This window comes from Molossus molossus, unplaced genomic scaffold (genome assembly GCF_014108415.1).
Source record: "Molossus molossus isolate mMolMol1 unplaced genomic scaffold, mMolMol1.p scaffold_m16_p_2, whole genome shotgun sequence".
NCBI classification, from domain to species: domain Eukaryota; kingdom Metazoa; phylum Chordata; class Mammalia; order Chiroptera; family Molossidae; genus Molossus; species Molossus molossus.
The window spans coordinates 114,463,686-114,478,031 of record NW_023425355.1 but is presented as its reverse complement, the minus strand read 5'-3'; the positions used below and the strand labels follow the sequence as shown (position 1 = coordinate 114,478,031).

Below are 14,346 nucleotides of genomic sequence, written 5' to 3'. Positions count from 1 at the left end.
AGAGAAGCATTTCCGAGAAAATGTAGATAATTGTTACTTAAACGTTATTGCTGCCCAGTCTTTAAAAAAACCGTATCTAATTATTTCCCATACTAAAAACAATTTAAGAATACAACAAAGTTAATGTACACAAATTCTGTGCTCATTTCCACATGTGATCATACCTTGCGCTTGGTATTGGTTCTGGGCTGTTTCCCAGTTTTTGTACGTAAAATCAATTCCTGGACATTGTCTTTAAATTGCTGCAGCAAGAGTGCCATGACAGGGCTGTCTTCACGATCCGCAGTACTCACAGACATGAAGTAGTACTTGTATGACAGCTGTGTGGGTTTATTGGGAATCTCTAACATCTCTACAACCTAAAAGGCCCAAATCAGAAATGAGACTCAGAGAAATGATAGGTGTTGGATGTTTTCCTCCTTATATCAAGTAGGGCTCAGAATTATAAATCTACTGTTGATGTCTTTGTTTCTTTAAACAAGGACAAGTCAATCGTGATGTCAAAAAAAGCATTCCCAGTAAATATATAATTTATTTTCTAAAAAATAGATCAGACTAAAGAAAAACAATAATAGTGAAAGCAACTATAAACTATAGCATATGGGACAGTTAGATTATTCGCATTAGGTGTTCTTGATATTCATACCTTACTTATAAATTTAAAAATTTTTATGCTTGCCCAGCCAGTGTAGCTCAGTGGTTGAGCACTGACCCATGTACCAAGAGGTTGCCAGTTTGATTTTCGGTCAGGGCACATGCCCAGGTTGTGGGCCCGATCCCCATTGGGAGGCATGCAGGAGGTGGCCAATCAATGCTCTCTCTCTCATCAATGTTTCTCTCTCTCTCTCTCCCTTCCTCTCTCTCTAAAATCAATAAAGAAAAAATATTTATAAAAAATGTATGCTTAAGTCCAGCGGGTCTGCTACATTTTTCTAAAATGTTATCTATTTCAAATCACCCAGCTGTCTCCCTAAACCATTAAACATCCTAAGAATTCCACTAATATGGCAGAGAAAAATGCGAACTATGTCTCATACTTGGAAGCATATAAAAATAAACCCTGGCCCTGGCGGGTTTGGCTCAGCAGTTGGAGCGTCGGTCTGTGGACGAGAGAGGCCCGGGATCAGTTCCTGCCGGGGGCTCATGCCTCGGTTGTAGTTGGTCCTTGGTTCAGGTTGGGGTTGTGTGGGTGGCGACCACTTGATGTGTCTCTCTCGCGTCTATGTTTCTCTCTCTCTCTTCCTCCCTCTCTCGCTCCCGCTCTATCTCAAGATGAATGCGGGAATGTCCTTGGGTGAGGATTAAAAATTTTTTAAAAATAAATAAATAAATAAACCCTGACTTTTCAACTGAAAAATGCTCATTGTAAGGATAAGGATAACAATATCATCAATAAGATATGACACCAATAGAGAGCTTACTATGGGCCACATATTATCCTAGAATTATCTTCATTTTCCTGATGAGGAAACCAAGGCACAAAAAAGTTAGGTTACTTGCTCAAGGTCTCAGAGCTAAGTAGTGATGGACTCATGCTTTGATTCCAGAAGTCTGGCTCTAGAAACCTTGTTCTTACCCACTATACCAGCTTACTATTTTCAAGGTCTACCGGACATTTAAGAAATGTCCCTTAAATACTTTAATAAGAGAAATAATGCTATTAGGCAAAGCTCTCGACCAACACACTTTCCTGACTCATCCTGCCTTCCCCCCCTCCCCACATACTTTCTTCATTAAATTATTTGGCCAACACCTAAGCATCACACTGATACACCTGAGGAAATGGAAAAATTAGAAGTGGTTAGAGTGTTGGCCCACTCACTGGAGTGTCATGGGTTTGATTCCCGGTCAAGGGCACACATCTGGGTTGCAGGTTTGATCCCCGGCCCTGGCTGGGGCACATGTGGGAGGCAAGCAATTGATGTGTCTCTCTCCCACTGATTCTCATTCATTCTCTCTCTCTCTCTCTCCCTCTTTCTCTCTCTCTCCCCAACCCCCCCTTCCTTCCCTTATCCTTTCTCTCTAAAAAAACAAAATCAATGGGAAAAATATCCTTAGGAAAGGATTAACAACAAAAATATAATTTTGGGATATATGGATGGTAAATACGCATATGAAAAAATATTAAACATCATCAGTCATGAGGGCAGCATAAATTTTAAAAACTTTTTTTTTCTTTATTGATTTTTACAGAGAGGAAGGGAGAGGCAGAGAGAGACAGAAACATTGATAAGAGAGAACATCAACTGGCCGCCTCCTGCATGCCCCCCACTGGGGATCAGGCCCACAATCTGGGCATGTGCCCTGACCGGGAATCGAACCAGCAACCTCTTGGTGCATGGGTCAAAGCTCAACCACTGAGCCACACCAGCTGAGCAAGGCAGAGTAAATTAAGACTACAATAAGATACCATTTTATATCTTTAGATGTTTAATTAGAATGGCTAATTAAACAAAAAAACTACAGTATCAAGTGCTGGCAAGAGCATAGAGCAACTGGAACTCTCATGTGTTGCTGGCAGGAATGCAAAATGGTCTGGCCACGTTGGAAATGTTTGGCAGTTTCTTATAAAGTTAAACATACATACATTTACTATATGACCCAGCAATACCATTCCTAGTTACTTATCCAAACAAAATGAAAATTTAAGGTCATAAAAAACCTATATGCAAATTTTTATAGCAGTTTTACTGGAAACAACCCAGATGTCTTTCAACTGGAGACTGGCTAAACAAACTGTGGCACATCTATACCATGGAAAACTACTCAACTACAAAAGAAGTGAACTATGATACATACAGTATGGATGAAAGTCAAAGGCATTATGCCAGGTGAAAGAAACTAAACTGAAAGGCAAAACTAAAGAGACAGAAAACAGGTCAGTGATCACTAACTGAATGAGGGGAGGGGATCAGAGGGGAATCGGGGAGTATTTAGGGGGTGTGTGATAGCTCTATTCTGTGTCCTGTTGAGATGGTTATAAAACTGTATGTATTTACTAAAACTCAAGACACAAAAAAGTTAATTTTTACTACATGTAAATTATATCTTAGTGAATCTGAGAAAAGTAAAATGGCGGAAAGACATTTAAAGGCTGCAAGCCTTTCCTCTGTTCTTCTTAATGCCCATGGCAGTAGTTTTTCCACTTCTGTGAATATATTGTCTCTAAGTGAGAAATATGGAGGGTAAAGAGTAACATATATTCAGTTGTGGTCTAAATCATGTGATATATAAACGGTTGCTTTATAATTAAGTTTTTCAAACATGTTAGAATCTTAGCCAGGAGGATCTACTTGGTATACACAGAAATTTCTACAAGCAGGGAAATGTATTTAGGGTGAGTTCATATTTCAAGTTTTTGCAAATGTTCACCAATTCAAAGACCTCAAAGAAACTAATTGGAAAATACCTAGAGTGAAAAAGGACTAAGAAAGGATCTTACTATGCATTGAAAGGTACATGCAACCAGTAAAATGGATATATATGTCTTCAATCAATTAAGGATTAGAAAATAAAGCTCCTTCAGCCTGCCCATATTAAAAGGCTGCATTATACAAGTCAACCTTTGACTAAAACCAAACAAATTTATCTGACACCAAAACACCTCCAAACCTTCACAGTAGTTGCTTTCAAATTTTTTCTTCTTGCACAAAGATAATGCTTCATTCCAAGCAGAAACTGGGCCTCACTATAGGAAAGATCCTAAGGTGAGGAATGGGGGCATATTTTATATTCCCCAACCCTGCTTAATCACTATGTAATTTCTTAGAGACCTAATTTTGCTCTTTCCCCCATCCCTACCACTGTTCCTTCCCCTCCTGGGTTGAGAATTACTATACAAAAGTCAGCTATCTAATAAAATACATTTGCAAATTAAATTAAACAATAAATCATTCAAGATACTGACAGAATTACTGAACTCGATCACCCAAATCACCCCTTTGCATACTTACAATGTAGTATTGTGGAAGACGAGTAAGTTTAATGAACAGCTTATTCTTAGAAAGTTTTCCAATAGGATGAGTTGAGTAATTGGACAGCTGCAATGTTTCAGTGCTTATTGTAGGCAGATGTTTTATAGATTGTTTGCAACGCTGTTGTCCAAGCCAAAACCTTAATTTAAAAAAGGTAATCCACATCATAAAATCATAGAATTTTCTGATTAACTGCATGCTACTGATTTGTAAATAGAATACTGAAGGCCACTACAAAAACCAATTAATTTAAAGTTTAACTGAACTAGTAAAAGGACACATGACCATAATGGTGAATCATTTTTCCAGTTTTATATTGGTTTGTTAGTTTTAGTTTAAGGAGTTAAACTGCAACATGAATTATTTGATTAGTTATAAAGTAGATTTAACTAGTATTAAGGAAGAGACATTATATCAGTTTATTATAGGGGATGAAAGGTTGCCTATGGTTTATAAGACAGCTCAAACTAATCTCAACATCCTTTATAAAAATTCCTGAAGTGCCCTGGCCGGTGTGGCTCAGGTGGATGAGCAATGTCCCGTGCACTGAAAGGCTGCCGGTTTGTTTCCGGTCAGGGCACAAACCCGGGTTGCGGGTTAGATCTCAGGTCGGGGCAAATGTAAGAGGCAACCAATCGATGTTTCTCTCATATCGATGTTTCTCTCCCTTTAAAATCAATAAAAACACATTTTTTAAAAATGTGTGAAAGAGACATGGAAGTAGGGAACAGACTGACAAACCTCAGAGGGAAGAGGGGTGGGAAGAGATAAACCAAAGAACTTATATGCATATATGTGTAACCAATGGACACAGACAACAGTGCAGTGAAGGAGGGGGGGCAAGGAGGGTGTTAATGGGGTTGGGGGGGAAAGAGGGACATCTGTAATACTTCCAACAATAAAGATAAAAAAACAAACAAAAAAAAATGGGCGAAATGTTTATAATAAATAAGTATAAAAGTATCTCATTTTTCTGGTATCACTGGAGATATATGATCCCAGTTTTTGTACTATGTATGTGAAGTGATGGGTATACCTATCCGGTGCCAGTAAGTATTAATTACCTTCTTTTCCTCCTCCCTCTCAGATTTCACTTTGATGCTTTATATAGCACTACTTTTATTTATCTACCCTTGAGGCTAGGACACCATATAATATGTGACAAAAAGAGTTAATAAATTCTCACTGATCCACAATGATATAACTACAGAAAATAAGAATATGAATTTAGAAACTTTTCATAGCAACATAATAATGCCACACATCCAAACTCATATCAGTAGGCTTGCCTTGATGAACAGGGTATAGACCAGTTCGGCTGCTAATGCATTTGTGTGGTGAAATGCATGTGGTACAAACTGTACTAGTTGTGCAGTAAAACCATGTTATAATATATGACATTAAATGTATAAAATCTGGAACCCATTTCTTTCACTGACAAAGTTAAATTTAACTGTAACTTCACAGGATCAATTGCTAGAACTGGCTACTAATAAAAGAATAAAGATAAATATTAAAAATATACCAATAGTTGCTTCATTTTGGATAAAAGTTAAAAATGAATATCCTGAACTTGCTAAAGTTGCTTTCAATCCTCTACTTCAAGTCCCATCAACATACCTTTGTGAGACTGGTATCTCTATGTTATGTTATTAAAAGAAAAACATAGAGCCCTGGCCGGTTTGGCTCAGCGGTTAGAGCATCAGCCCACAGACCAATGAGTCGCAGGTTCGATTCCAGTCAAGGGCACGTACCTCAGTTGCGGTTTGTCCCTGGCCCTGGTTGGGTCGTGCTGGAGGCAACCAGTCGATGTGGCTCTATCACATCGATGTTCCTCTCTGTCTCTCTCTCTCTCCCTCTCTCCACGCTACCTGATAGTAAGTAGAAAAATATCCTCAGGTGAGGAATAAAAACAAAAAAGAAAAACATAAAAACAGTTAAGATATACATTATCTCCTATAATTAGCATTATCATCAATGTAACCTAGATTAGATAAATTAACAAACAAAATCCCTGGCTGTGTTGCTTAGTGGTTAGAGTGTAAGCCTGGGCACCAAAGGGTCTCAGGTTTGATTCCCCATCAAGGGCAAGTACCTGGGTTGCAGGTTAGATCCCTGGCCTTGGACAGGGCTCATGCGGGAGGCAACCAGTTAATGTCTGTCTGTCTGTCTCTCTCTCCCCATCCCTCCCTCCCACTCTCTCTTAAAAAAAAAAAAAAAATCAATGGAAAAAATATCCTTGGGTGAGGATTAACAAAATAAACAAAGAAGAACCAAGCTCATTTTTGACACATTAAAAATTCTAAATACAAGATATAATAAATACAATATAAATTATAAATACAAGATCTCTTTTCAAAGCATATACAAAATTGCTTTTTCACTCAATTTTTTTTTTTGTTATGACTTTGTGGAACAATTTAAACATAAGAATAAATTTTCTATATTAATTGCCAATATAGGTACTTTCAATGATAAACATGCATAGATTTGGAATTATCTTTTTTTTCTTATACTGCTTGTTCTAATTATGTCTGTTAACTCTAATAATAAAAAAATTGGGGCTTATATTTTACACATGTTTTTTCATTTCTTTTGTCTAAAATTTGTTTTCAATGCATATTATTAAAATAAGTAATCACATGAACAGATGTTCAACTTAATTAGTCATTAGGAAAATGTAAATTAAAACCAGTGAGATACCTCATCACACTCACTAGGATGGCAATAGTCAAAGACAGTAACAAGTGTTAGCAAGGATGTAGAAAAATGAAAAACTCAGACACTGCTGAGGAGACTGTAGAGTGGCAGGCACAACTACTCTGGAAACTAGTCTGGCAATTTCTTTAAAAAGTCAAACATAAATTTACTGTATGACACAGCAATCCACTCCTAGTGGAATAAAAATGTAAGTCTACACATAGACTTATACATGAATATTCATAGCAGCATTATTCATAATAGCCAAAAAGTGAAAACAAACCCAAATGTTCATCGATTGATGAATGGATAAGCAAAATATGGCCTACCCATACAATGAAATATTATTCAGTCATAAAAAGGAATGAAGTACAGATACATGCTCCAACATGAATTCCAAAACATTATGCTAAGTGAAAGACAGTCACAAATGATCACATCCTTTATGATTTCTTTTATATGGAATGTCCAGAAAAGGAAAATCTACAGAAACGAAAAACAGGTTCATACTTGCCTGGGGCTGAGGCTGGGAATGGGAATTAACTGTAATTGAGCACCTTTCTGAGGTGATAAAAATGTCCTAAAACTGGATTGTGGTTATAGTTGCAAAACTCAGTAAATTTACCACAAGTCATTGAATTGTACACTTAAAATGGGTGAATTTTATGATACGCAGATTATACTTCAATAGTTATTTTTTAAAAAATTAATGTCTCATGATGAATTAGTGATAAGCTGGTTATTTATCAAAGATCTTTTAAAAAGCACTATAACAACTAACAACCAGGGGACCTTTCCTTTTTCCCCCCTTATCCTCACTTGAGCATATGCTTTTATTAATTTTAGAGAGGAAGGGAGAGATAGAGGGAGAGAAGGAAGGGAGAGAGGGATGCTGGGGGAGACGGGTGCGGGAGAGGGGTGAAAGGATGAGGGGGTGAGGGGCAGAGAGAGAGAGAGAAACATTCATCAGTTGCCTCCGGTATGCACCCCGACCAGGGATCAAACCCACAACCTAGGTATGTACCCTGACCAAGAATCAAACCCACAGTCCTTTGGTGTACAGGACGATGCTCCAACCAACTGAGCCACCTGTCCAGGGCCAGAGGTCCCTTCTTATAATTATGTGAATTTAAGGCTTTTGGGACTTAGCTTTCTAGTTTTAGGTTATATTTCTGCTGGCGGGAACTGCCAGATAAACAAGCTCAAGTTATACAAAATGTGAATTATTAAGCATTTAAGTATTTAAACCTTGCTTGTGTAGCCAAAATACACAAACAATGATGCTAAACCACAAAAATTTTGGAAATTGTTACCCAGAGTAATGACTATCATTTTTCATATAAAGATAAACTAAACAGCTAAATATTATTTGGATAAACAAAATATTTATTGGCATTTAAAATCATATCCTATTAATAAAAAAAAATGACATCGAAATTTTCAAATATTTACAAAAGGAGAAGGGCTAGAAGATCACAAAATCAATAGATCCTACCCTTTCTCCATTTGCTAGCTATAGTTTTGATCTCTGAAATTTATTAATTTTAAGAGTTTGTTCGAGTTGCTATAATGGTACCTTTGTGTACTACAGTGGTAATGAAACATCACAGAATTATCTCTAGCTCCATTTTCAATTTACGAACTATCCAAAGGATTTTGAGACAAATTGAATGACAGTATTAGAGAAGCAGAAATGATTATTTTGAAAGTGCCAGCTGGAAGATTCATACCATAAAGATTATCCTAGATAAGAACAAATAAGACACTACTGCAGAGAACACTAGACACAATAAAATTCATTGTGTAGAGCACTTGTACAAAAGAGAATGTGGCAAAGAACGAAAGGTGAGTGTCATGCCCTTCATACCTGTATTTGCTCTAGAGGGGAATTTGATATGAAGCACTGCCATCTTGGACCTATTCCAAGAGAATTTAGAATCTAAGTACCAAAAGGTGCTCAAGTTTCAAGTCATAAACATTAAGGACTGATCAAGAGTAATGATGGAAAAAAATATATCTTGTCAAATAAGTTTCCATTTTTATTCTTAAGCTAAATAAATAAGCTTACTTAAGTTGCTGAATCCAAGGAATGATCCGTTTCATATCATCATTCACAGACTTCTCCATGTCATCCAAAGTGGCCTGGTCTATAAAATAAAGCAGTTTATCAATTAACTGCTTACACAAAACATAAAATATCTAGGTAGCTCAAAACTTAAATGAAATTATTGTTTGAGGCAGAAAGTAGTGTTATTTTTGAGTTAGGAAAAAACTAAACTAAATGCACCATTAGGCATAAATTAACCTAATTTGTTTTCCCTCTAACATTTACAGAGAGTTATAGTTAAGATAACTAATTAATAGCATATATATATATATATATATATATATATATATATATACATACACTTTCTGGAAGAATAAGCAACAAATACATGAGTTAATTCTTTGCCTATATTTTAACTTCCAAAACTCTTGGTTCTAGTCAATTGACATTTTTAATTTATATGTATTTAAAGTTCATAGTATTACTAGATCTAGAACCTTAAAAATTATAAAAACTATAAAATTCCATTATAATACTTATTAAACACAAATGGTCTCTGGCATATGCAAGAGCTGTAGGCTGAAGATTAGCATGCTAAATGTCACTAGATAATGGTAATAATAGAATGTTGAGCAAAAAGCAAAATATAAAATGATTTCAACTAAATTAAAAAACACAGGAAAAATAAAAAGAACACTGCTATGGACTGAATTGTATTCCCCTCTCCATCCCTTCCCCAAGTCATATGTTGAAGCCCTAATCCCTAATGTGATGGTATTTAGAGGGAGGGCCTTCAGAAAATAATTAGAATTAGGTAAGGGCATAAGGTTGGGGCTTCAGGGCGGGATTAGTGCCCTTTTAAGAAAGGCCAGAGAGTTTGTTCTCTGTTTTCCTGCCATGTGAGGACACAGTGAGAAGACCAACGTCTACAAGCCAGGAAGAGAGACCTGGCCATAACTCAACCATGCCGGCAACCTGCTCTCACACTTCTAACCTCCAGAACTGTGAGAAAATAAATTCTTATTGTTAATGTATGAGCATGTACTGTGTTAATAATCAAGAAAACAGTGAAACCTTTAATTTTCATCAATCTATTCAGCTTAATATTAATTTCAAATGGCAAATGTGCTAATATATTCAAGAACAATGTTCCATTAGCAATGCAAAAACACTATGTTCCAAGGCAATCCCTATTAAAGTACCAAAGGCATATTTCACAGATCTAGAACAAATACTCCAAAAGTTTATATGGAACCATAACAGACTATTAGTAGCCACATCAATATTAAAAAACAACAACAAAGTGGGAGGGATCACAATACCAGATATACTACAAAGCCATCATAATCAAAACAGCCTGGTACTGGCACAAGAACAGTCATATAGATCAATGGAACAGAACAGAGAACCCAGATATCAACCCAAGACAGTATGAACAATTAATATTCGACAAAGGAGGTAAAAGCATACAATGGGCAAAAGACAGTCTCTTCAATAAATGGTGTCAGGAAAATTGGACAGCTACATGCATAAAAATAAAACTAGATCACCAATTTACACCATACACAAGAATAAACTCAAAATGAATAAAAGACTTAAATGTAACCTGTGAAACCATAAGAATCCTAGAAGAAAATGTAGGCAGAAAAATCTCAGACATAATACATTGCGGAATTTTCAGTGATACATCATCTAGGGCAAGAGAAACAATGGGAAAACTAATAAATGGGACTACATCAAACCAAAAAGCTTCTGCATGGCAAAAGAAACCATTATCAAAATGAAAAGGGAACCCACTCTCTGGGAGAACATATTTGCCAAAGATACATCGGATAAGGATTTAATATCCATAATATAGAGTACTCATACAACTCAACAAAAAGAAGACAAACAATCCAATTAAAAAATGGGCAGAGGACCTGAATAGACACTTCTCCAACAGGACATACAGATATCCAGGAGACATATGAAAAAATGCTCAACATCACAAATCATCAGAGATGATTAAAATGACTATGAGATATCACGTCACACCTGCCAGAATGGCGGCCATCAACAAATCTTTAAACAACAAATGCTGGAGAGGATGTGGAGAAAAGGGGTCTCTAGCACACTGCTGGTGCAGCCACTATGGAAAACAATATGGTGTTTCCTCAAAAAATTAAACATGGAACTGCCATTTGATCCAGTGATCCCACTTCTAGGAATATATTCTAAGAAGCCTGAAACACCAATCAGAAAGAATGTATGTACCCCTATGTTCATAGCAGTGCTATTTACAATAGCTAAGATCTGGAAACAGACCAAGTGGCCATCAGTAGATGAATGGATAAAAAAGTGTGGTACATATACACAATGGAATTCTGTGCAGCTGTAAGAAAGAGAGATCTCTTATCCTTTGAGATGACATGGAGGGACCTGGAGAGTATTATGCTAAGCGAAATAAGCCAGTCAAAGAAAGAGAGGTATCACATGATCTCACTTACTTGTGGAACATAATGAACAAAATAAGCTATTGACCCAGAGAAATCCAGAATCATGGAAGTAGGGAACAGACTGACAAACCTCAGAGGAATGGGGGGGGGGTGGAAGGAGTAGGAAGAGATAAACCAAAGAACTTATATGCATATATGCATAACCAATCAATACAGACATTAAGCTGGGGAAAGCAGAAGGGGGTAGGAGCGGGAAGAATGGAGTCAAAGGGGAAAAAAGGGGGACGTGTAATGCTTCCAACAAAAAAATAAAAAATATTTTTTTAAAAAAAACACACTAAGTTCCTAGTATTTCACCATTTCAGAACAACTCAGTAACAGAACATGTAAGAAATCAAACTTTAATTTCTACTGTATTTAATCCAGAAAAAAGCCTCTTTTCCTCCAGGATTCTTTACCCCAAGTTATCTTAGATGTTTATGTGGTCATTAAACATGTTCTTTCGCCATGAACGACATGAGAATTCCTTGTAGCCATCTCCATGTCACCCAACTATTAGTAGTAAACTAGATAATCTAAAAACATCAGCCACCAACATTATTACTTTTACATAAGAGAAACAACATGAATGTACTTCATATTGGGAAATTTAACTTCTGTTACAAGAAAATCCAAAGTAGAGTTAAAATGGGCCCCTAGGAACATATGTCAGCGAGTTATCCCCTCCGTATCTTCTCTCTTCACTGCTTATGCCGCTCTTCTCAACATCAAATGGCAGAACATTTTAATTTTGCTTTTGTTAAAAATATTGTTCCTTACACTGAATGACTAATCATTTAGTAACTTACCAAGTCCATAAAGCATCAATTGGAACATTCCAGAATGCAAATCTACAAAAATGTGTAGACACTCCGAATTACCACAGGGCTCCAGGATGGGAACAACAAGAGCTGGAAGTGCAGTCTCTATGGAAGCTGAACAGTTAAAAATTAAAAATTAAATGTCTATCCAAGTATTTCTTTTAAAAAAAGCATTTCTCAGTGACCAGAAATAAATCAACTATTGAACAAACCTGACTGTTAGAAGAAAAACATGATTTTTGCAAAACGAAAATATACTAAGTCAATTAGGAGCACAAAAGGAAGAATGCAATCTTCAAGGTGATTTAAAACAAACATGCCTGTCTCAAATACTACAGCAAAAAAGTTCCAAGATGCCTTGAAAAAAAAAACACGTTAAAATGGCTAGTGAAAATTTAACCTCAATTAGGTTCTAGTTTTACTTTCACTCAGTACTTACCTATACGTTAATTTTTAAGGATTTTCTTTTTGATTAAGTGGGAAGAAAATTAGTTGTTTGGTAAATCAAAGAAGTTTCATCTATGGCCTAAATAGTCATAAAGAAAGGTTTTCTGGCAATTAGGGCCCATGTGTTTTAAATAAAACACTTGAGAACTATTGAATATTATTGATTATACAGGAAAACATTTTTCGTTATTTATGTACCTCATTTCCAAGTTACAGATAAAATAAGAACATAGGCAACTACTATACACAAATTCCCAAAGCTGCCAATATACTTGTTCTAGAGTTTCACAGTATTTCCACCAGGCCCAATTAACTCTTCCCTTAATCCCACAAGTTGGCATAACAAAGTAAGTAAAGGAGCAAAGCATTGTAAGTGCACCAGGTGCTGATCAGATTGAGGCGTTGTAAAAGAAATATACTCTTTTGGTTACCCCATTCCTCTAGAGTTACAACACAGAAGAAAGACAGGTAGTGAAGAGAGAGGTAATGGTAGGCCCAGCCTTTCAACAGGTGTGACTTCTCTGTGCTATTTTGTTAAACAAGGACAATAACATCTTTGCTGTCCATGCCATGGGTCCTCAGGAGGAAGAAGTGACAAGTTTGAAAAGGTGATTTAAAAAGCAAAGTGCTTAACAATGTACATTATTTTTCCTCCTTTATGAATCAAAGAGACAAACCAAAACCTCCTATTATAAATTTGCAATAATTAAAATGAGTGAAGTTACCACTGGTACCACATACAAATTATCAAATTAATAAAGCAAAAATATTGGAGACATATTTAGTCAGATGAAAAACTGCTTTCGTGTATATCTGATACATATCTGTATGCAGATGTTTAACACGCAGATCCAGTAGAACTCTCACCTAAAAACAAACAAAAAATAGAACAACAACAAAAACACAACAAAAAGACACAAACAGGAATTTCTTTTACACTATTCTATAATTCAGAGCAATGTGACAAATTAGTTCATGTTTTGCTGAAATGACTACATTAATATAACAAAAAGTACTTACAGATTTGAAGCAGGGTTGCTGATTTTTAAAACTTATCTGTACTGTTATAATTCCTAAAGATGTAGATGTATTCCTTAAAGCAAAAACATTTTTAAAGTATAGCAATTGAGTAAAACTAGTTCTGACAATTGGGATAACAATTATAATTTCAATCTAATTATAAAAATGGAGTATTCTTGAAAAGATAGGGCATCAAAGTAGAATATACAACACAGTCCAAAAGACAGAAAATACTTTGATGTATATCTCTGACCATATTTTATGATGACTAATCTTCATAAAATAAAATATATAAGGCCCTAAGCACTTAAAGCCAGGTGTTCAGTTTTCCAAAAATGGAGAAACTTGCAAATAAAATATAGAAGGGAGAATTAAAGGCTGTGCAAGATGACAGTAGTATATACTACTTTTTCCTGCAGCAGGAATATATATACATATTTCTCTTCCGTTTCTCCCTATCTTTTCATTGAGGACAACACGAGGAAGGTACCAATAGACAGTAATATAAAGTGTGAAGATTTAAGACAAGAAACTAGGCACAATTAGGAATAATTGTGTGTGGTTCACAGCTTCTGAACTGACCTAGATACCCCAACTCCAGAGCTGACAGAACACAACCCAAGGAGAGTGCCCCAGCTTTCAAGAGTCAGGCAATGCAGCGAATGGGACCACATGGCAAGTCACCTTTAGTGTTTTGCACTGCCTTTTTAAAAATTGCTCCCCGAGTCTTTGCCCACCCCCACTTCCCACCCTTAAGAAACCACATAATGCCACCTGGGCTATACAAGACCTGCTGTCTGTGCATTCTCCTAGCCATCCCTTGAAATGCTCCATTTTCTGAGCTACTCATGTCCTCAGCTTAT

The 14,346-nt window shown here is 36.2% G+C and overlaps 1 protein-coding gene across 1 annotated transcript in view; it reads right to left on the bottom strand.

Moving 5' to 3' along the window:
- Positions 1-14,346, bottom strand: part of MED14 (mediator complex subunit 14) — a 74,846-nt gene that overhangs the window by 35,434 nt on the left and 25,066 nt on the right. Inside the window, exons 11-14 of the mRNA XM_036270456.1 lie at positions 12,005-12,130; positions 8,743-8,821; positions 3,954-4,113; positions 165-359 (exon numbers count right to left, since the gene is read on the bottom strand). Coding sequence (XP_036126349.1) covers positions 165-359; positions 3,954-4,113; positions 8,743-8,821; positions 12,005-12,130 — 560 coding nt within the window. The remainder of the gene's footprint in view (positions 1-164; positions 360-3,953; positions 4,114-8,742; positions 8,822-12,004; positions 12,131-14,346) is intronic.